Source organism: Centropristis striata, chromosome 2, assembly GCF_030273125.1.
Source record: "Centropristis striata isolate RG_2023a ecotype Rhode Island chromosome 2, C.striata_1.0, whole genome shotgun sequence".
Taxonomy (NCBI): Eukaryota; Metazoa; Chordata; class Actinopteri; order Perciformes; family Serranidae; genus Centropristis; species Centropristis striata.
In genome coordinates this window covers 30,403,989-30,426,612 of record NC_081518.1, presented here as the reverse complement: position 1 = coordinate 30,426,612, position 22,624 = coordinate 30,403,989, and the positions used below count along the sequence as shown (strand labels likewise).

The 22,624-nt window shown below is 42.1% G+C and overlaps 1 protein-coding gene across 1 annotated transcript; it reads right to left on the bottom strand.

Annotated features, from left to right (window-relative positions):
* Positions 1-14,305: 14,305 nt before the first annotated feature.
* Positions 14,306-20,800, bottom strand: cebpg (CCAAT enhancer binding protein gamma). The gene is made up of 2 exons (XM_059357083.1): positions 20,639-20,800; positions 14,306-17,258 (listed from the first exon to the last, which is right to left on the bottom strand). The coding sequence occupies exon 2, from the start codon at positions 17,171-17,173 to the stop codon at positions 16,694-16,696; it is 480 nt and encodes a 159-aa protein (XP_059213066.1). The 5' UTR covers positions 17,174-17,258; positions 20,639-20,800; the 3' UTR covers positions 14,306-16,693.
* Between the last annotated feature and the right edge of the window lie 1,824 nt (positions 20,801-22,624).

Below are 22,624 nucleotides of genomic sequence, written 5' to 3'. Positions count from 1 at the left end.
TTTCCTCCGTCACTGCAGAACACATTCTCTGTTTTTCACTGTCAGGAAACGATCAGTTCAGTCTGATAACGATTGAGAAGAGAAGAATATCTGCACCACTCAATTAAACATTATAACACAGAAGAATTCTGTAATAAATTATTAAAATACAGCCAGGGATTAAATTTTAACAGGACATCCACCAGAAGTTCTTCATCATCACAGACTGAATTACAGAGAAACGTCTGCTGCTCCGTGTGGAGGCTCCGCAACGGAGTGTGGAGGTCCTGCAGCTCCGTGTGGAGGCTCTGCTCTGCAGCTCCGTGTGGAGGCTCTGCAGCTCTGTGTGGAGGCCCTGCAGCTCGGCTGCCTCCGTCTCTCCACACCAACTCATCCTGCAGCTGAGGCGAGCCACCTGTCATTCAATGTGACCCTAAACTCATGTGTAACTTTAAGCCTCTTTAATGGGAAAATGGCAGATTTTGAACCTTGTCTTTATCGATATGAATCAGGTTTATATTGAAAACAGCTGATGTTCTCAGCTGCAGAACGTGTTTTTCGTTGCTTTACAGTGACGTAGTTTCAGCTGTGGGAGCTGTAGGATTTTCTGGACCAGGATTTGACAGTGATTGACTTGTTATATTAAGTAGTGTTCAGTTAGAGACTACCCTCCAGAATCTGACCTGCTGAGAACAAACACGCCGACACAAACTGAATGATTCTGCTGCAGTGAGCGTCAGCGAGTCACAGTGGGTGTGAGTGGGTGTGAGTGTGTGTGTGTGTGTGTGTGTGTGTGTGTGTGTGTGTGTGTGTGTGTGTTAATGTGAAGGAAAGCTGGAGACCCTTTTCAGGAGCCACAAGATAAACTGGGAAATGTTGTCATATCACACTCTGAGCTGCTGATTGTAACAAGGACAGTTTCAGTGAGAAGCTCCTGGCTTCTGGTATAGTGTATGCTTTCAATTTGCTTTTCTGCTTGCTGTGGTATTGCTGTATTTGTATTTTACTCTATTAAGTGGTTTTCACCTGACAGGCCTGAGTCACTTAAGCTGAAATTGGTCTGTTAAAAGGCTTTGTTTTGTAGTTCCTGGGGGTACGGTCTCTGGCCTTTATAACTATAGTTTTAGCTGTAAAATTTTCAAACCGTTCAAGCCCGCTCACTCAAAACACACTCAGCACCTTGTCAAGGGTGGACTCTGGAACTGCCAGTCTGCATGCCGTAAGATTGAGTTCATGTCTGGCTTTGCTGCTCAGCAATCACTGGACTTCCTTGCCCTCACTGAGACGTGGTTAACACCAACCAACTCTTCCACTCCTGCAGCTCTTTCCACTGCCTTCTCCTTCACTCACACCCCTAGACCCACTGGTAGGGTTGGATGAACAGGTTCACATCAACTGCGATTGGAAGTTCTCCCTCCATCCACTGCCACAGTTTCCCCCATGGTTCTTTGAATACCATGCTGTCACCACAACTTCTCCCTCACCATAACCATTGTTGTTCTTTACCACCCACCTGGTCCCTTTGGAGAATTTCTGGAGGAGCTTGACGTCCTACTGTCAAACTTCCCTGAAGATGATACTCCTTCTCTCTTCTCTCCTTTCTCTCTTCTGCTCACTCCATCACCACATCAGAACGGAAGTGGCAGAAATATAAACACCCGGAAGACCTACGCAACTACCAATATCTTCTTGCTGCCTTCTCATCTTTGATCTCAGCTGAAATCTCTTTCTATCAGACCAAGATCCAATCCTCATTTTCCAACCCGAAGAAGCTCTACTCCATCTTTACAAACCTCCTTGTCCCTCCAACCCCCCCTCCTACCTCCTCCCTCCTACAGAGCCACTTTGTCAACCACTTCCTGAAAAAGATTGAGGACATACGCTCTTAATTTACCCATCCTATCTTGCAACCCGCCTCTCCTCCTTGCCTGTCATCATCTCCCACCCTCTCAGCTTACACTCCACTGTCTCCTCCTCAAGTGCTCAGCCTGGTAACCTCTGCCCGCCCTACCACTTGTCAGCTGGATCCTATTCCTTCCCATCTGTTTCAGTCTATTGCTCCAGATCTCCTTCTGTTCCTTTCCCATCTTAACAACACTTCCCTGACTACTGGCTGTTTTCCTAACTCTCTGAAGGAAGCAAGGGTGAATCCACTCCTAAAGAAACCCACCCTCGACCCATCCTTAGTGGACAACTACAGACCTGTCTCTCTCCTGCCGTTCCTCTCCAAAACTCTGGAACGAGCTATCTTCAACCAACTATCCTGCTATCTACATGGGAATAATCTCCTTGACCCTCACCAGTCTGGTTTTAAGAAGGGCCACTCAACAGAGACTGCCCTTCTCGCTGTGACTGAACAGCTTCACAAGGCGAAAGCGGCCTCTCTCTCATCTGTGGTGGTTCTACTTGACCTTTCAGCGGCTTTTGACACTGTGGATCACCATATCCTCATCTCCACCCTTCACCACCTTGGAGTATTGGGCTCTGCCCTCTCTCTGCTCAAATCCTATCTCAAGGACCGCACCTTTAGTGTAACTTTGAGGGGTTCTGTATCAGAACCCTGTCCACTCACCACTGGGGTCCCTCAAGGCTCTGTCCTTGGTCCGCCCCTTTTCTCGGTATACACCAACTCCCTCGGCTCCCTCATCCACTCGCATGGCTTAGCTATGCCGACGACACCCAGCTAATCCTCTCATTTCCCCAGTCTGAAACACAGGCAGCAGCACATATCTCTGCATGTCTGGCCGACATCTCTCAGTGGATGTCCTCGCACCACCTCAAACTCAACCTGGGAAAGACTACTTTACCTCCCAGGGAAGGGCTCTCTCACCACTGACCTCCACATTAATGTCGGTGGGCGGCTGTGGCTCAGTTGGTAGAGTTGGTTGGCCCCTAAGCGAAGGGTTGGTGGTCCGATCCCTGACCGACTCAGCCTACATGTCGAAGTATCCTTGAGCAAGATACTGAACCCCAAATTGCTCCCGATGCTGTGTTCATCGGTGTGTGAATGAATTCCCAATGGTGGCAGGTGGGACCGTTTAGGGTAGCCTCTGCCACCAGTATGAATGTGTGTGTGAAAGGGTGAATGATCGCAGTCTGTAGTCGCAGCGCTTTGAGTGGTCGCAAAAAAAGCAACTAGAAAAGCGCTATATAAGTGCAGGTCCATTTACCATTTTAATGTCCAGAACACAGTGGTTGTCTCCACAGAAACTGCTAAAAACCTTGGCGTGCAAACATCACCGCCACCACCAGATCCTGCAGATTCCTGCTGCATAACATCAGGAGAATCTGCCTGTTTCTCACTCAGAAGGCAGCTCAGGTCCTTGTCCAGGCACTGGTCATCTCATGCCTGGACTATTGACTACTAACTCCCTTATGGCAGGTCTGCCTGCCAAAGCCATCCGACCTCTGCAACTCATCCAGAATGCAGCTGCTCAATTGGTCTTCAATCTTCCCAAATTTTCACACACAACACCCCTCCTCTGCTCTCTTCATTGGCTACCGGTGGCTGCGCAGATACGCTAATCGTTCAGGTCCCACTTACATCCAGGACCTTGTCAAACTCTCCACCCCTGCTCACCCTCTCCGCTCTGCATCAGCCAAACAGCTGGCAACACCCACCCTGCATGGGTCAACTCGCCTCAAAACCACCTCCAGACTTTTCTCTGTCCTGGCACCTGTTAAAATAATTGATTATTTTCTATATTGGTAAATGGTTTTATGCTTTATTTCTGCTTCTCTGTGGTCTGTCTCTGTTCTCTGTGAGTGACGCAGGTCACTATCAAAGGTCAAACCTTGACTGTAATAAATATCTCTATGCATTTATATTAAGTCAGACAATATGATTTGATACATTGATTGTGTTTGTGTGTTAATATTGATGTAGAAAACTATGATTACTTTAATTACATATATTCCATTTGCTTAAACTGATTAAGATTCTATAAATCACAAAGAATGACATCCAGATATATTGGTGCACAGTTTTTGCTGTGTGTGTATGTGCATTTGTGAGTGTGTGTGTGTGTATGTGTGTCTGGAGAGGGGAGACCACAGAAGGCCGAATGAAAATCCCGTGTGAGAATCTCTGTAAGTCATAACAAGGAAAAATGTTTGTGCTAACAAGTTTGTTAGTAGGTCAAGGCAAGGCCTGGTTTCGGCAGCAAGCAACCAGGTGGCATGACGTGCCGTTGTATGCATTAAAACTGGCGAATGAGCGGATCAAGAAGGCGGGACTTCCTGGAAGAAATCGACCAGCATGTTTTGTAAACAAATGTTAGTATTTTAATGGTTCCAGGGAGGGAGTCGTGGTTCAGACTTCACGAACTGAAACACGTCTGTTTGTATTCAGGGACATGAGTTAATTTTGAACCCGGAGATCTCTGTAAAGTGCACATTTTTTGACGTATTGTAATAAAACTTTGGTTAAACTGAGAAACCTGGACGTCTCCAGCTCTTCATTTCCCCATCAAAGAATGCGCAGAAAAATGGTGAGGTTTTTTCTGTTGGTGACAGATTTTTTCTGTTGGTGACAGATTATCAATTTTCAAGGTTTCCTCATGCAATTTTTCTAACACACCCAAATGGTGGAACAAGCTCCCCACCGACATCAGGACATCAGACATCCTGCACATCTTCCGCTGCAGGCTAAAGAGCCACCTCTTCCAACAATACCTCAGTTAAGTCTTGGTCACCTAACATATATATATATTTTTTAATTCTCCTCTTCTCTTCTTTCCTTCTTTAACATATAGCACTTCTGTAGTGATTACAGTTGGCACTTAAAGTTATGTACTTACTTGATTCCTGTGGTCTAAGTCTAGTACCCTCAGGTTGAATGCACTTACTGTAAGTCGCTTTGGACAAAAGCGTCAGCTAAATGACATGTAATGTAATGTAATAATATTGTTTCTGCCCAGTTTGAGTATTTCAGTGTGTCAGTATATCAACACTGAGGACGTTATTGCTTATTTACTGGAACGGGTTGTGTTTGGAATCTGGTCCAACACAAGAAAACACCAGCAGACAGGTAACAGCACAGCGTCTTAGTGGGTCTGAGGAGAGCTCGGGCACCTAGGTGAAGGCTTCCTACAGGAGAGTACAGCCGAGGGGTCATGAACACAGCAGGTAAAGAATCACAGGTAAACTCACATATTGTGGCCGAGGCAGGGAAACGCAACACAGGAACATGTGCAGACAGAAAGCAGGAGGAGCACAGAAGGCTGAGAGTCAGAGCAGGAGAGTCAGAGACAGGCAGGGTCGGCAACGGGTCATCAGCCTACAGAGAAGAGCTGGAAAGTCAGGCATGAATGTAATGAATGATCAAGAGCTGATAGAAACAGAGGAGGTGGTTAGTGATCTGAGGCAGCTGAGTGAACAGGTGCGTGAACAGCTGAGTGGAGTTTGCTGATAAGGTGGGAAGGGCTGCAGGGAGGAGCAGGAGGGTGTGGCGCTGGACTGTGACACTGATTTGACACATCTATGTAATAAATGGCAAATTTCCCCTTTGTTATAATTTAAACAGTTATATACAAATTGAATCTCTCTGACAGTCATGAATGAGACAAAGACTGTGTACGAGGCTGTAAACATGTTTCATTTCTGCTGTAAAGTTCAGTTTTAACTTGATGAGGACTGAGTCTCCTTTGGAGCCTCGAGGGGTGAGAACTGAACCTGTGATCCTCTGATGACCTCTGATCTCTGCTTCATGTGCCTGTTGACTCAGCACTCTGCGGGTAAATAATGAACTGTTGAGGTATTACAGCAAGAAACCCCCCTCACACACACACGCACGTGCACACACACACACACACTCACTCACTCACTCACTCACACACACACACACACACACACACACTGTCAGAGATAAGAAGTCAGGTTGATTCTGTGGAAATTGATTAATAGTTTCTTCTGTTATCAAACACATTTATTTTTATGAACATATTTCTAAAATTAGCTCAGTTTCTCTGTTGATTAACTCTTCAGATATTTATCAGGTGATGTGATGTTTTGTTACATCGTCTTGTTCAGAACATCTGTCTGAACAAAAAAAGAAAAATGAATGTGCACAGTTTCATGACTAACAACATTCTTTAGTTAAAGGAAGTGACTCAAACAGGTTTAACACATTTAAAGAAAATACAAAAGCAGCTGCCAGCTCACACACACTACACACACTGCTCACACTACACACACTGCCCACAGTACACACACCGTACACATTACACACATGGCACACACTGCACACAATACACACACTGCATACACTGTGATACAATGCACACACTGCACAAACTACACACACTGCACAGACTACACACACTGCACACCCTCACAGAGGGTCACAAATTTGAAGCCAGGCTGCAGCTCTTTTGTGTGTTCTGCATTTTCTCCCTGTGTCAGCGCGGGTTCTCTCATCCCACAGTCCAAAATCTTAACTGGTGACTCTAAATTGCCCGTAGGAGTGAATGAGAGTGTGACTGGTTGTCTTTCTCTGTGTGTCAGCTCTGTTATGGTCTGTAGACCCATCCAGGTATCCCATCCAGGTGACCCGTCCAGCTGACTCGTCCAGGTGACCCGCCTCTCAGCTCCAGAGTTCAGGCAAGAGGTCAAAGAGGATGGACGAATGTTTCTGAAGTGCTGCAACACGTGTAGCCGGCGAGAAACGTGACTAACGCAACTCATTGTAAACATGTTGCAATACTTTAAAAACACCTTGGCACCAGAACCAGTTGGTCACAGCGAGGTGAAAAGACCTGATCTCTTCAGAGTCCTGACTGTCTGTCGGTCCGTCCTCCTGTCTGTCTGAACATGAACCACATTCATTCATCACCAGATAAAAACATGTGGCGGAATAATGTTTCTGGGATTTTCAGAAATTCCATTCTAAAATATTTGAAAATGCTACTGAGTTTGACCAAAATCTACCACAATATGTTAATCTTGTCTCTCTTTTGTTAGCCTACACTGTAGAAAATATTAAATTAGACATCATAGCTCTCTATACTCCATAGATGTGTTTTTTGTTTGCTTTACTTTGTTTATTTAGGATAAATATCTTATGGAATATACACATGATGTCTATTTTTAATGTACGCTGTGAATGATATGTCAACCTCTTCTATGAAAAAATTCCAAATTCCTTCAACCACTACTAAATATAAATATGGTAATTTGATTGTAAATATTAAGTGAATTATTAATCAGTGTTCCAAATTGGTAACTTTATGAGGCTGATATAGATGCATTGGCTATATTTTTCTCTGTTTTACAGAGTAGAGCCCCATCTTCAGGTACAGTGAGGTGAGGTAGTGTTGTACACATATATATATTCAGTAGTTTTGTTTTGCCATCAGTCTGACTGTGGCGGGAAGAAGCTGTTGAAAAACCAAGTTTTACGTGTAATGACACTGTCCGCTCTGCTGTGTCTCAGGTTGTACATGTAGTGTTTGTGTCTGAGCAGATTAAGTGGTTTTATTAGTCCCTGTGTTCCCGCCACATGTTTCTACCTGTAAGATGTTATTTATTAATTAACAATCCTGCAGTTTGATAAGTCATTGAATCACTAAAAAGACACTGAAACCAGAAACAATCAATATTAACAATGAATATGTGAATAAGTCTTCACATGTGTAGAAATAAAAGTGTGCGTGTGTGTGTGTTTCATGTATCTCTGCTGTTTGAGACACAGCAGAAGAAGAGAAGCAGAGAGGAGAACATGTGTTCCAGATGTTGGTGTGTGAGCTGCTGCCAGCTTCTCGGAGGAGGTGATTCTAACTAACGTATCTTGGCGACGGACGGCGAGGCCATCGCTCATTTTAATGTTCAAACGTTTTCATGTCTCCGCATCTGGAGAGGAAGAGAGAGCAAAGCATCGTGGGAAGAGAGGCGCACACACACACACGCGCACACACGCACACACACGCACACGCACACACACACACATCACAGCCAACAGGCCTATCAACACTTATTAAGACAAAAACACGAAGCCACAAAGACACACGAGACTCTTTAACCAGAAAAATCTGCATTCACATTTAAAAAAGACACAACAAACATTCACACACACACACACACACACGACGTTATTGATATTTATTGCTGTTTATTAACAATAAAAATGAGCATTAAGTTAATTTAATCAGTCTGAGAGTCGGATTAGACGAAGAAGCGTCGCTACAGAATCTGTTTACTGTCCGTGAGGGCTCTTATAATATTTATATTATATTTATATTCATATTCATATTCATTTATACATTATGTAAAATACAGTATCTATACACTGTTTTTGCAGCCCTGGAGTCGTATCGCTCTTGTAGCTCACTTCAACAAAAAATTATTTCAAAATGAAAAACATTTTGATTTTATAGTAGCCTGTACAAAGATTTAAACAGTTTTAACATTTCAGTTTTTTTGGTCTACCTCTGAATAAATCTGCTGAAGAACGCCACAAAGTCAGGCTTTATTTACATGTTTACACATTTGAAAAATGCCCACTTTATGCTGATAACACTCAGTGTCTTTGTGCGTCATGGGGTCCCTAAACAGTCTGTGAGCTGTATAAATTGGGTCTGACTGGAAAGCTGAGACTCTTGACCTCTGACCTCAAGATATCTAAATAATAAAAAATTGTTCTATTTGTACCTACAAGTGTCCTCTTTACAGACATGCCCACTTATGCAAATCAAATGTAGTTTGCGGTAGAAACCATACAGGTTTTCTCATGAAGATTGCAAGCAAAAATGACATGTGGAGTTCTGCAGGGCTCCATTCTGGGTCCTCTAATTCATTGGTACCAACCACAATAATGTTCCAGGAGAAAAGCAGTAAAATGTGTTGTTGTGTGCTCTTGTGTTTGAATCTTTGTGCATCATGGGGTCCCCAAACAGTCTGTGAGCTGTATAGATGGGGTCTGACTGGAAAGCTGAGACTCTTGTGGATTCAGTGAGCCCAATGTTCTTCGTGTGTGATGATGTTAGTGAGTGAAACTTGAGCTCAGTGTATAAAATGAGCTGCTGTGACCTCTAGGATAATCACAGCCTCATGAAATTTTACAACCACAGACTAGAGACCTAGAGCATTCAGAGGATAGACCCCCTGTCCCCCCTAAAGGCCCTCTGTCCACCTCCAGTCCTTTATAAAGGGGGTGGGATGTAAAGGAGGTTCACTAACAGTTGAACAAAGAATTTTAGCTCCTAAAGTCTCACAGTGATTTCATCCTGTTCTGTTCTCACTCAGTAGTTTTGTTGTTAATAATAAACTTCTGTAAAAGAATGCACACACACACACACACACACACACACACTGAGTAATGTTCCTGATAACTCCTGGATGCTTTGGCTCTGCTCAACATTAATATCAGTTTACATTCAGAGTTTCTGGAGTCCAGCGATCGCTGCTCGCTCTCCTGGCCAGAAACTGCCTCGCACGCCCTCAGCTTGACCTCCTCTCCCCCAGGTACCAGAGGGAGGGTGTGTGTGTGTGTGTGTGTGTGTGTGTGTGAGGTTACGACCACTAACGCCAAGAACCTCCATGAGGAACCCATCAGAGTGGAGGACAGATGGAGGTCTCAGCAGGTTGTTATTGAAAGTTTTGACTGAATAATTTGTCAGTTTAACTCAGACGATTTCAGCCAATTACAACGCAGAGATCTGGACCCCCACCCCCCGATGACCACTGATAAACATCTTTACATTAACACCATTCTAATGAGTATGAACCCTACAGCTCTGCAGAGACTTCCAGCCTCAGGATTAACTGTGTGGGTGCAGCGTCCTGCTCTGCCTGCTGCAGGTCCAGCAGGTCATTATTAGCTCTGTACTAACGAGTTGCTGAGGGCTCCCTCTAGGGTCAACGAGAAGTACTTAAGTTACTCACTTAACTTTAGTGTGTCACGGTTGGTTCGGTTTCCAATCCACTTTCTATTGTTTCTTTGAAGTTTCTGTCACTGTCTTGTAATGTCTGATTCCTGTATGTTGTCCTGTCCTGAGTCCTGTATCTTCACCTGTAGCTTTATTTTGTCGGGAGAGAATGCTGACTGATTTCTCTCTGTGTTGCACAAACTAAAGGTTTTGACTCATCACACCAGCTTTCTGCATTTTTCTTCAGAGACTTAGCAAGCAGCAGGTTGTTATCAGGTCTGTACTAACAAGTTGTTGAGGGCGTCCTCTAGGGTCAACGAGAAGTAACTTAAATTCACTCACTTCACTTCAGTGTGTCATGACTATCCAACGTCACTATGAACCTCCTGGTGCTCGTATGGTCCTCTGGACTCCTTCACAGCCAGTATTTTATTTATTTATTTACTGTTTTTAACACCTAACAGGAGGTTTCAGTCCTGACCTTAGATAGATGCTTTAGGAAACTGCAGCTTTTTAGCTAAATATAGCCTCTTAGTTTCCAGCGGCCGTCTGCTGACTGAGCTGATAACAACCTGCTGCACCTGCTGGGAGGTGGAGCAGGTCTCTATTCATTTGACACAAGCCTTAATTTTGACCTACACATCAGAAAACTTGTCCAGTCCATCTCCAAAATCAACCCATGTTGTTACCCTCTAACAAAAAAAGTAATTCACACTCTAATATTCTCCTGTTTAGATTACAGTAACTCCCTCCTCTCCTCTCCCGCATCTCCCAGAAACCCCTTTCTCGCCTCCAACTGGTTCAGAACGCAGCACCTCAGCTTCTTACCGGTTTTAACAGTTTGAGGATTGATTTCAAGATTTTACTGATCACTTTTAAAGCTCTTTCTTTTTCTGGCTTCTAGCTATTTAACAGAATTACTAATTCCATACGAGCCGACCTGCGTCCTCAGATCCTCGGGTCCTTCTGAAAGTCAAAACTGATAACCAAAGGTGACCAGGCTTTCTCCACCAGAGTGCCTCGCCTTTGGAATGGGCTGCCCGAGGAGATAAGGCGCATATAGTCAGTAACTTCTTTTAAATCGCTTCTTAAAACCCACTTTTATAGACTTGCTATTTTGTAATGCTTTCTATCTCACCACTCCTTCTTACTTCTTCACTTTTTACTTTTTGACTCCTTTTACCTTTTATTTTCTGTGTATCTGAGAATGTCTTGTGATTGTTCCTGCTCTGTCTCTTATTGTTTTACTTTTAGATAAGAATTGTTTTTAGCTTTATGGCATCATTCTCTGTGTAATTAACTCTGTCTCTCTGTCGAAGCTCTTTGTAAACTGCTGTTTTTAGAAGGTGCTATATAAATAAAGTTATTATTATTATTATTATTAATATTACTATTATTATTATTATTATTATTATTATTATTAATAAACACAATAAAAGGCAATTCAATGGTGTGATAACATTTGAAACGGGTGGATTGCTTCAGGAAACATCTCGTCTGGCATTACTGTGTGTTAGTTCCCCTTTTTAAACTTTCATTTATAAAACCTAACCAGGAATGTTTCAACCTTGGCCTTAGAGACGTGGTGACGGAGCATAAACTGAACCAAACTGCAGCTTTTTAACTAAACGTAACGGGGAGGACGTAGCAGGGAGGAGGAGCAGGATGATAACACTGACAACAGCTGATTCAGTCATGCGATTATGTTGGAAACAGGTGATTTTTCAGTGCTCAGTGTTCAGTTTCTGGTGATGAGGTGCTCAGGAGAGTAACCAGTCCTTCACAGATCAATAAACAGTCAGAGCTGACTGTTCACTTCATTCCACAGGCTCTGATCGCTCAATTTGTTCAATAAATAAAGTCACAAAAAATGTTTTGTGGTTTCACTTTGAAACGCTTTTTTCGCTCCCCGAATGTGTTTCAGTTCAATCTTCAAATTCTAGAAGAGAATGAAGACAAAATCATAAACTTTTGTGGGAAATGAAGCAGCAGACACGTAGAATGTTTCAAAACAACAGAACTCATCTTAGAGTTTCAGAGAAGACAAGACTTCATGTTCCAACAAGTTTTAATTGAAGAGAAATCAGTCTGAGCTCCGTCTGGAGACAGGAAACACACACACACACACACACACACGCACACACACAGGTTGCAGGTTATTTTTAGCCTGTGTGTGTGTGTGTGTGTGTGTGTGTGTGTGTGTGTGTGTGTGTGTGTGTGTGTGTGTGTGTCTGTGGTAGTTCTGGTCTCTGTGTCAGGCTGAGACTCTCTGTGTCTCCTGTCCTTTGAATAAAATGAAGAGAGTTTATTGGTCTCAGGTGATGATGACGATGATGATTATGATGGTGATGATGATGATAATGATGATGCCATGGTGTCAATCATTTACCTCGTCTCGTCGTCTGTTTGGTTTTCAAGGCCAACGGCTGAGCTGCACATTCAGCTCTGATAACAGCTTATCAATCACACACACACACACACACACACACACACACACACACTGATCAGTGTGTGTGTTCAGTGCTGCAACATGTTTGCAGAGAATCAGAGAAGATAAAAAAAGTAACATTACATTTTATCATCTGCACGTTTGTTCGGTTGTATTTGTTCTTTTTGTTTCTGTCATAAAGTTTTTAAAAGATTAGAAGTAAACCTGCAACATCCTCAGAAACGTTTAGTCGAGCCTCGTTATGAGTGATAGTTATAGAGTTAATTAGAATTTATGATGTGATTTAACAGATTATAGGAGAATACTGGATTATTATAAGCGATCATATATTATATTATTATTATATCATTGGGTCTGAGACTCTACAGGAACATATGAACCTTCAGAACCGCCACAGACTCAACCTGAGCTGAACCAGGTCACTAAATCCAGATAATAATAATAATAATAATAATAATAATAATAAAATAGTGACCTACAAACCCTGACTGCAGTAATTATACAAGGGGTAAAACTGAGAAAAACTGCTTTAATGTTTTTAAACAGGCCAGCCAAATGGGTTATAGGTGGGTCAGTGATATGACACTTATTTCTACATGTATTGATGATGTAATTTTTATGCTGTTGTCTTCTTCGAGCTTTTATATTTTGCTTTCAGTAAAAAAACATTTCAAATTGATTTTGTTATAAGTGTATTTAAGTGTTTAACAACTCTATTCAAAGATTTGTGCATTTGAGACTTAATATTATAAAGTCATGTTATATTTTAGTCTTAATATAATTTATCACACTTTTTACTCAATTACTATGTAGACCATTTTCCTATCAAATAAACTTATAATTTATATTATTCTTGTCTTCACTATTCAACACAGTGAAGAAATACAAGGTTACACTAATTTTTTAATGTTTAAATGCGTTAATATATCCAAATCAGGCTGTTGTAAGTGAACTTAATGCACTCTGCTTTGGTTTTGAGTTGGATTTTGTATTTCCTGCAATTTTTTTATAATTATTTCTCTGACATAAAGCAAAATTTTAATCTAAAACTTTGTCACAAGATAAAACGGACATCAAGGAGTTCATTTGTAGTTATACCTCAATTTCGACCAAAAATGTAGCTACTGCAGTTTTGTAGGACAGAATAATATCTGCAGGTTTTTAAAGAATTTAACATGACAAAGAGTCTGATCGTTCTGTCACTGCTTTGTAGTTTTTAGTATTTTGTAGTTTCTGTCTGCTGTATCTGCTCTGACAGATTAACAGTTAAATAATATTAATATTCTAAATATCTGCTGCTTCATTTCACTCTAAACTCAGTCGGACCGTTAGGAAACTCTGGGAACTTCACTACAATTTTTCAAATAAAAGTGTGATTGTTTGAAGATGTTTGATCTGATGAGTGAACAGATTATCAGGGTTCATTCAGCTTTTTAAGAACTTTCAAGGTTCATAAACCAAAACTTTCTAGACTCCCAAAGCCTTCATCATCACATCAAACTATCACAAAGTTTAAAGAATGCACTCAAAACCATAGAAATCAACTTTTACCCACTTTAATCTAAGCAGCTGTTTAACTTCCATCATTACCATTTAATGTTTTCTATTTTTAAAAGGAAGAGAATAGGAGCGGTCCCGGTGGCACACTTGGTAGAGGGCGTACCACAGAGGCCCAGTCCTCGTAAGCGGGCGGCCCGGGTTCGAATCCGGCTCGGAGCCCTTTCCCGCATGTCTTCCCCTCTGTCTCCCCCTTTCACTCTCAATATCTCTACTATCAATAAAGCTACAAAATGCCCAAAAAATATCTTTAAAAAAAAAAAAGGAAGAGAATAACAGAGAACATTCTGTTGATAAAAACTTCAGATATTGATAATTTTCAGAGAATATTTTCTAATTTTATCATAAGTTTGACCATGAGAACAGAATTAAACTCGGAGGACTTTCTGTGAACTGTGATAGTAAAGTGACATTAACAGAAAACACATTTTTATAAAGAAAGAGTCAAAAACACGTCTGAACTTTTATACTGAATTTTAATTTACAACACATGAGCCCAGATGGTTTGATATAAAAAGGCTGAGCGTCGACAGAAATGCTGCCCAGCAACATTCAGACAGACAGACAGACAGATAGATTCTGATTCATGCAACAATCCTACTGACAACATGCTGCTTTCAGAATAAAAGCTTAGAAAACCAACCATAGAAAAGTGAAAAAGATGAAGCTGCTCGCTGAGGCTCGACACCACACACACACACACATACACACACGCACTCCCACAGCGACACACACACACACACACACACACATTTTTACTTTATATTAACATGGGATGAGAACATCCTCACAACCCAAAATCACAATATTTATCATAATTTCAACTGTTTGTCCTCATTATAAAAGTTTTTCCCCCTCAGAAACAAAGTAAGTCACTCATAACAGAAACCTGCATGTGTCAAAGGAGAACTTATAAATATTATGTCGTTTTTTTATTTAGTTCTCTCAGGGTCAATAACATTTATTTCATTTTTTTTTTTTTACATAAAATCTTGTTTTAGCTCCATTTTAAAAGCTCCTGGTGTATTCTGATGATTATCAGGATATTATAGATTATTTTTTTTTAGGTTTTGTACAGATCATCACCAGGTTGAAAAATTCTCCTCCATCAACACAACGTGCACTTTATAAAATCTGACTTTAAGAATATACATCTATACAACTGAAGACTTGATATAAACTGTTGTGATCACATCACAGCCTGAAGCTCAGAGAACATTTACAGACTTTAAATGAGAGGAAATTACACAAACACTGTGTGAGAAGCTGTGGGACGCTTTGAGACGCTGTGGGACACTGTGGGAGCTGTGGGACACTGTTGGACATTCTCTGAGCGTCTCGCAGCAGCAGGACTGAGACAGACAACAACATTCCTGCAACAGGTGAAGCTCTGACAGACAGACGGCTCCACGCCTGAACAAAGCTCTCTTAATTACAAAGTGTGACAACAGCGAGCCGCGGCTGCAGCCCCGCCCACCCCGGCACGCCGCTGAGGGGGCGGGGGCCTGTCCAGATCTGCTCAGACCTCATTAAGGACCCGGCCCGCTTTAACTGTGGATTTAATTAAAGCTGCGGCTCGACTGGAACGTCTGATCCACCTGGAGCTGTCTGGGTCCGCCTCTCTCTGACAAACACACGCACACACTCACACTGTTCAAAAACATGCGGGGTCTGCTGTCTGAGCTGTGGCCACTTTAGTTAGTTAGTCAAAGGACAGGAAGTTCATCAATAATGACTCATTCTTACGTCAAGTTTAGTTTCTCAGTGACTCAGTCAGTCAGTGTGTTTACATGTAGTTTAATGGACCTGCTTCAAATCTGATTTTGGCACCTTATCGACTTCTGTCCTCATCCCAGTTTAACTGACAGGAACGTGTCCACAGATATTAGTTTATAGTCACTTGAATCTAAGTAGCTGTTTAACTTTAATCATTATTATTTCATGTTTTTTCATTTTAAAGGATGAGATCCACAGAGGACAGAACAGATTAGATTGATTATTTTCAGAGAATATTTTTTAGTTTTATCATAATTCTGACCATGAAAACAGAATTAAACTCTGAGGACTTTCTGTGAACTGTGATAGTAAAGTGACATTAACAGAAAACACATTTTCCTCCTGAACACTAGGTGGCAATATGAGCTATTTCAGCGGGTTAATACGGCGCCCTTTCTGTTTTCATATTACGTCATAATAAACAAGTGGAGAAAGGCAGAAAACCGGCATTTGTTGTCTTGTCATGCAGGATCATCTCAATTCATTAATGCAATAATTATTTTTTTTCAGGTGTCATGTAAAATATACTGAGAGATTAATTTAAAGTCAGATTAAACTCTGCAGCCTCAGGTCAGACAGATCGACCCCGACGTCTCTCTGCAGGAAACACTCAACACAAACATTAAAGTGAGCGAGCCGTCCTGCTGCAGCTTCAGTAGAAACAGACTCTTAGTGACACGTAGTGAACAAACAGCTTTAAACTCATCAGGTTCCAAAAACAGAAGAAAATACACATCCTAGAAAAGAGATTTACATGTTGGAGGAGCGTCCGTCAGCCGACACGGCGAGGGTTATCAGGTGTCACTCCAAACAGTCCACACTAATCTGAATTTAAAAGTTTCCACCAAACTGATTTTCACTTTAAAATTGGCCTGAACTCAATAAATTATATGAATAGAATTGATTTCATCTGGAGCATAAACCTGAACTCTTCCAAGATGATTGTAGAAACGTTTTAAAAGGATTCAATCGGAGAAAATAAACCAAAGAAAAGCAGAAAATATTTCCAAAGTGACAGAAGTTTCCAGGAAAGCGGCGGCCTCAATAACGTCCCTGTGGCTCCGCCCCCTCACTGCCCGTTGGTGGCAGCGTTGGGGGCGGGACTGGAGCCCTCGGCGCCGGCTGGCGGCTGCACGTTATCGGCCAGGTTGTGAGCGTGCTCCAGGAAGAGGTCTTTGAGCACGCTCAGCTCTTTGCTCAGCAGTTTGATTTTGGCCTCCAGCCGCTCGTTCTCCTCCTTCAGCTCGTTGACACGCTGCTGTGTGTCCATCGCCTTCTGCTTACTGCGCATGCGGCTCTTCTTCACCGCCAGGTTGTTGCGCTCACGTCGCTGGCGGTACTCGTCGCTGTCCTTGTCCGCGAGGGGCTTCTTCATGTTGCGGGGGGAGAGCGCCTTGCCGCCTCCGGCTGAAGGGTTTGCAGGGACAAGCTGGGGCACCTGCTGTAGGCCGGCGAGGGCCGAGGTGGACGCGGCGTGGGGCTGGCTCTGGATGACGCTCACGCCGTTGTGGTCGGATGTGGTTGTTTTCGCCTGCGACGGCCGGCTCATTTGGATGTGCTGCCTGCAGTGACAATGTCTGAGTCTCCTCAGTGTGCAGAAGAAATGGAGCAGAAGATTCTGAGCCTTGACGAGCCTGAGGAGACATCAACAACAAGGCATTATTTCACTATTGATCAGTTTATCAATAAATCTGTTCACTGTTTGGTCTGTAAGAAAACAGTGACACGTCACAATATACAAGAGTCACCAACTGAAACTGAAAGTTCTGTTTAAATTTACTGATGAGACTTCATGTGTCATCAGTTCACAGAGCAGCTGGTTCAGACGTGTTTTTATTTCTTAGTCAACTTCTAGTCAAAGAAGAGAACAACAAAGAATTCTCTTTGGACTCTTTGGACATTTTATGGACCAAAGGAGCTCAGAGACAGTAAATCTAAATGCATCTACAGGAGAAACCTTCAGTCCTACTTTGACCGTACGTTTTTACATCACACTTGTATTTTACTGCACTTTATGTGAAGCACTTTGTTACGGCTCAGCCGTCTGTAAATGCCCTATAGGAATAAAATTTGACTTGACTCAGTTTCAGTCACTTTGGATGAAGAAAACATCAAATCGCCACAATTTCAGAGATGATTCTCAATCAACATTTACTCAATCCACTCACTGACTAACTGTGGCAGCTCTTGTTACTGTAACTATTGAGAAAATTAAGTTATATTTCTTACAAAAACACCTCAATAGCAATTATGAGAATAATTTAGTGTTGCCTCCTGGCTGCAACTCCGGAAATATAATAACGTAAAAAAATGAATATATATTGATCTAGATATCTAATAAATGTATATAATATTTGATTTAGGGGTGCATGATTATGGCCGAAATTATTATTATCATGATTATTTTGATCAATATTGTAATCACGATTATTAATCATGATTATTCATCATATTAGGGAAAACATCTGTGTTTATATTGCACTACTTTTAAACAAACAATAGGAACAGTTTTTAGTGTGAGTGTCTGGTGCTTGTTGTAAACAAACAGATATCGCTAACAGAGAACACTTCCTGCAGCAGCACATACACACTGTACTGCTATAGATGCTAACTGTTAGCCTATTAGCGATTTGCAGACTGGACGCTAAGGGGTTAACATCCCCTCCGGCTCTGCAGCTGGGAAAGACTGCTGCAGGAGGACTGTGCCGATTCGGCTTGTTCTTACTCTTAACGAGCCGCGGGGGCCGGCAGCTCGTTAAGAAGAGTAAGAAGGAGTCTCCAAAAACACCAGAAAAAGTCGCTGGATTTGTTGCCAGTCGCTTTTTTGAAAAATAGTCACTATGGGGTCTGAAAAGTTGCTAAATATAGCAAATGGCACATGTTGCGTCAAGTACTACGTCAAATCCTGCTTAGCGTTCTATGCAATCAGCAACCACGCTTTTTTCAGAGGAGAAAAGCGGCCATGTCCCCTGGTGGGTGGTGGACTACTGGTGTAGAAAGTGCTTGATTAGATATGCAAGAGAGCCTGCATTTTAAAATGGAAATATCGCCAACGATCAGGTTAATTTAATCATGGCGGCCAAAATCCTGATCACGATTAAAATTTGATTAATTGTGCAGCCCAAATTTGATTACTTATATTATTTGGTGGACTAACAGTTGCAGCTCTTTAAATGTAATAACATGATGACAGCAGCTTCCTGTCTGTTTCTCAGAACCAGTGAAATGTTGTTTTTATCTGCACCCCTTTTTAATGACATAATGAAAGAAAAGCCAGAAATTTCAAAATCTTAGAGGCTGAAAACAGCATTTTCCAATATTATTGAATGAAATATTATATTATTAAATTAGATTAAAGATTTATGCATGTCAGATTATTTGTTGATTATTTTCCTGTTGACCGACTGATCAGTTAGCTGCAGCTCCAGATTAATGATATCCGTTCCTCTCCAGCAGCTTCACACACTGAAATGTTTTTGTTTCATCTGCAGAAATCTGCAATCTCAGTTGACCCCAATCCATCAATCAGGTTTATCTCTGCTCCTCTGACACCTCCTCTTCATCTACCACCTCCTGCTCTAACACCTCCTCTTCATCTACCACCTCCTGCTCTAACACCTCCTCCTCATCTACCACCACCTCAACCTCCTCCACCATCTCCTCCTCCTCCACCACTTTGTCCTCACAGCACCTCCTCCTCCTCTACCTTTTCCTCAAAGCACCTCCCAGTCTACCTCCTCATCAACCACCTCCTCCTCTATCACTTCCACACAGCACATATTTGTCCTCCTCCTCACAGCACCTCCTCCTCATCTACCACTTCCTACTCTACTCCTCCTCACAGCATTTGCTCCTCCTCTACCACCTACTCCTCATCTATCTCCTCCTCATCTACCACCTCCTCTTCATCTACCACCACCTCCTCACATTGCTTCCTCCTCATTTACCACCTCCTCCTCACATTGCTTCCTCCTCATCTACCTCCTCCTCCACACAGCACATCTTTGTCATCATCCTCACAGCACCTTCTCCTCATCTACCACCTCCTACTCCTCCTCACAGCATCTCCTCCTCCTCCTCCTCTACCACCTACTCCTCATCTATCTCTTCCTCATCTACCACCACCTCCTCACATTGCTTCCTCCTTATCGACCACCTCCTCTACCTCATCCCCCTCCTCCTAACAGCACCTCCTCCTCCTCTTCATCTACCTCCTTCTCCTCCTCACAGCACCACCTCCTCCTCATCTACCATATCCTCCCTAACCGCCTCCTCCTCCTACCACCTCCTCACAGTACCTCCTTCTCCTCCTCTACCACGCCCTCATATAACACCTACTAACAGCCCCTCCTCATCTACCACCTCCTCCTCCTTACATGATCTCTGCTCCTCATTCTCCTCTTCCTCACAGCACCACCACCTCATCATCATCCTCCTCCTCCTCATTATTATTATTATTCTGCGGGGCCAGCTATCCGCGGCCTGTGATTGGCCGGCTGGTTGCTATGCAGCCAGTCAGCTGTGCGCAGATGAAAGCGCTCCGGGTGAAACAGCTCCGGTGTTGCCTGCTGTTGCATCATCATCAGCGGCTCTTTGTGAGAGAGAGGGGAACTCCGGAGTCATGCGGGGCTAAGCACAAACCTGAGCTCCAACAGGACTTAAATAATGTTTGACAAACACTAAAACACCGCTAACATCCCGACACGGAGCGGGAACCCGCGTCACATCGGTGAATTTATAATTTCGGAGCACTTTAAACAACTTTTAGTTGAGTGGAAGCGACCAACAGATGATTCGCCACCCTGAGATTCAACGTTAACACCAACAGTCTGATTATAACGACTAATATGTGTTTAATTTGGCACTAAACACAAATTAAACTAGATTTTGAGCCGAGCTGTGCCCGTTGAGCCGGGCAGCTAGCCAGCTAGTTAGCTCCTGGTGCTAACAGGCTCTTTAATCTGCCTGTTCGCGCCGTTTTTCGGTCCCACAAAGAGTTAAAAACACAGCTCACCTTCACGGGGCGGCGGTGGATTCGACCATCCGTCAAAAATGTAGAAAGTTATCTCAGAAAGTGAGAGTTTAATCCCGTCTGTGTGCTCGCTGTGTTTTTGTTTGGAACATGGAGAGGACAGGATTGCGAAATCTCTTTTACCATGTACGGCAATGTCCGAGACCAGCCAATCAGAGGCGAGGGGACGGCAGTAGAGCGAGAGGATGGCCAATCAGAGGCGAGAGTGCGGCAGAGTGATGCAATGCTCCCTGTGATTGACAGCTTCTTCCACCAACAGGAGCGGGACGTTTTCTGTTGGTTTTGTTTATGTAATATGAGGTTTGTCACATTAGATCACAGGCATGACTTCATCTGACGACAGTTCATCACACAGAAACTACTAATTATACCTATTATTATTATTGTTTTACTACGTTCTAATAATATAATAATAACTGTGCACTGAGTCAGGCTTCATACCAGAAATACACCTTAGAAATACCTGATTTTAATAAAAAAACATCTGAAAACCGTATTAACAGGTGAGACACAGAGAGAAAACCACTTAGAGGACAAGTAATTACACAGAAACCACTCATTATACTCATTATTATTATGGTTTCACTACGTTCTAATAATACAATGATAACTGTACACTGAGTCAGGCTTTATACCATTTATTGTGTTACTACATTCTTATAATATAATAATAACAACTTTGAACTATGTCATGCTTTATACCACAAAAAACATGAATTCCTGATTTTAAAGAAAAAACACCTGAAAAAAAAATTAGAGGACAATTACTCACACAGAAAATACTAATTATACTCATTATTATAACTGTGTTACTACATTCTCATAATATAATGTAAACTGTGCACTGAGTCATGCTTTATACCACAAAATACACCTTAAAAATACCTGATTTTAATGAAAAAACACCAGAAAACTGTGTAAACAGGTGAGACACAGAAAGAAAACCACTTAGAGGACAAATACTCACAAAGGAACTATTTATCATACATATTATAATGGTTAAATGTCTAATGATATGTTAATACCTATTTACTGTACCATGCTTTATACCGGAATTAAACCATAAAAATACCGGATTTTAATGAAAAAACACCTGAAAAACCAACTTAAAGGACAATTTATCACACAGAAACTATTAATTATAATAATAATTATTATTATTTGGTTACTACATTCTAATAATATAATAATAACTGTGTAGTGAGTCAGGCTTTATACCAGAAATACACCTTTAAAAAGACCTGAAAACCTTATTTACAGGTGAGACTCAGAGAGAAAACCACTTAGTGGACAATTAAACACACATAAACTGCTAATTATACTTATTATAATGGTTAAATGTCTAATAATATATTAATACCTATCTACTGTGCCATTCTTAGTTCCAGAAATACACCATAGAAATATGTTATATTCAATTTTCACAGGAGAGACAAACAAGTCAGAACATTCAATACATAATATTTACGACTTTAAATAAACAGTATCAGGTGAATGTAAATGGTTATAGAACCAGCAGCTCCTCTACCATTAATTGAAAAAAATCAGCATACTGTGTGTTTCTGTGTTTCTGTGGTGCTGACGTCATGATGATGATGAATAAATCTTAAGTTTCTCTTTTGGATTCACAGTGATGACACATTCTTCTACAGAAACTCAGTTTCACAGGAACTGACGAGGAGAAATCTGAAACTTAACTCAGAGCTGCTCAGTCCTCAAAACTGGCTCCTACCTCACTGACCTCCTCCATCACCACACCCCTTCCCGCAGCCTCCGTTCCTCCAAAGCAAATCTCCTTGCCTCTCCCATCAGGACCAAGCACCGAACCTGGGGCGGCAGAGCCTTCTCAATAGCCACCCCCTCCCTCTGGAACTCTCTCCCAAAACACATAAGAGACTGCTCACATCCAATGACCTTCAAAAAACTTGTCAAAACCCACCAGTTCAAAACTGCTTTTAATGTATGACC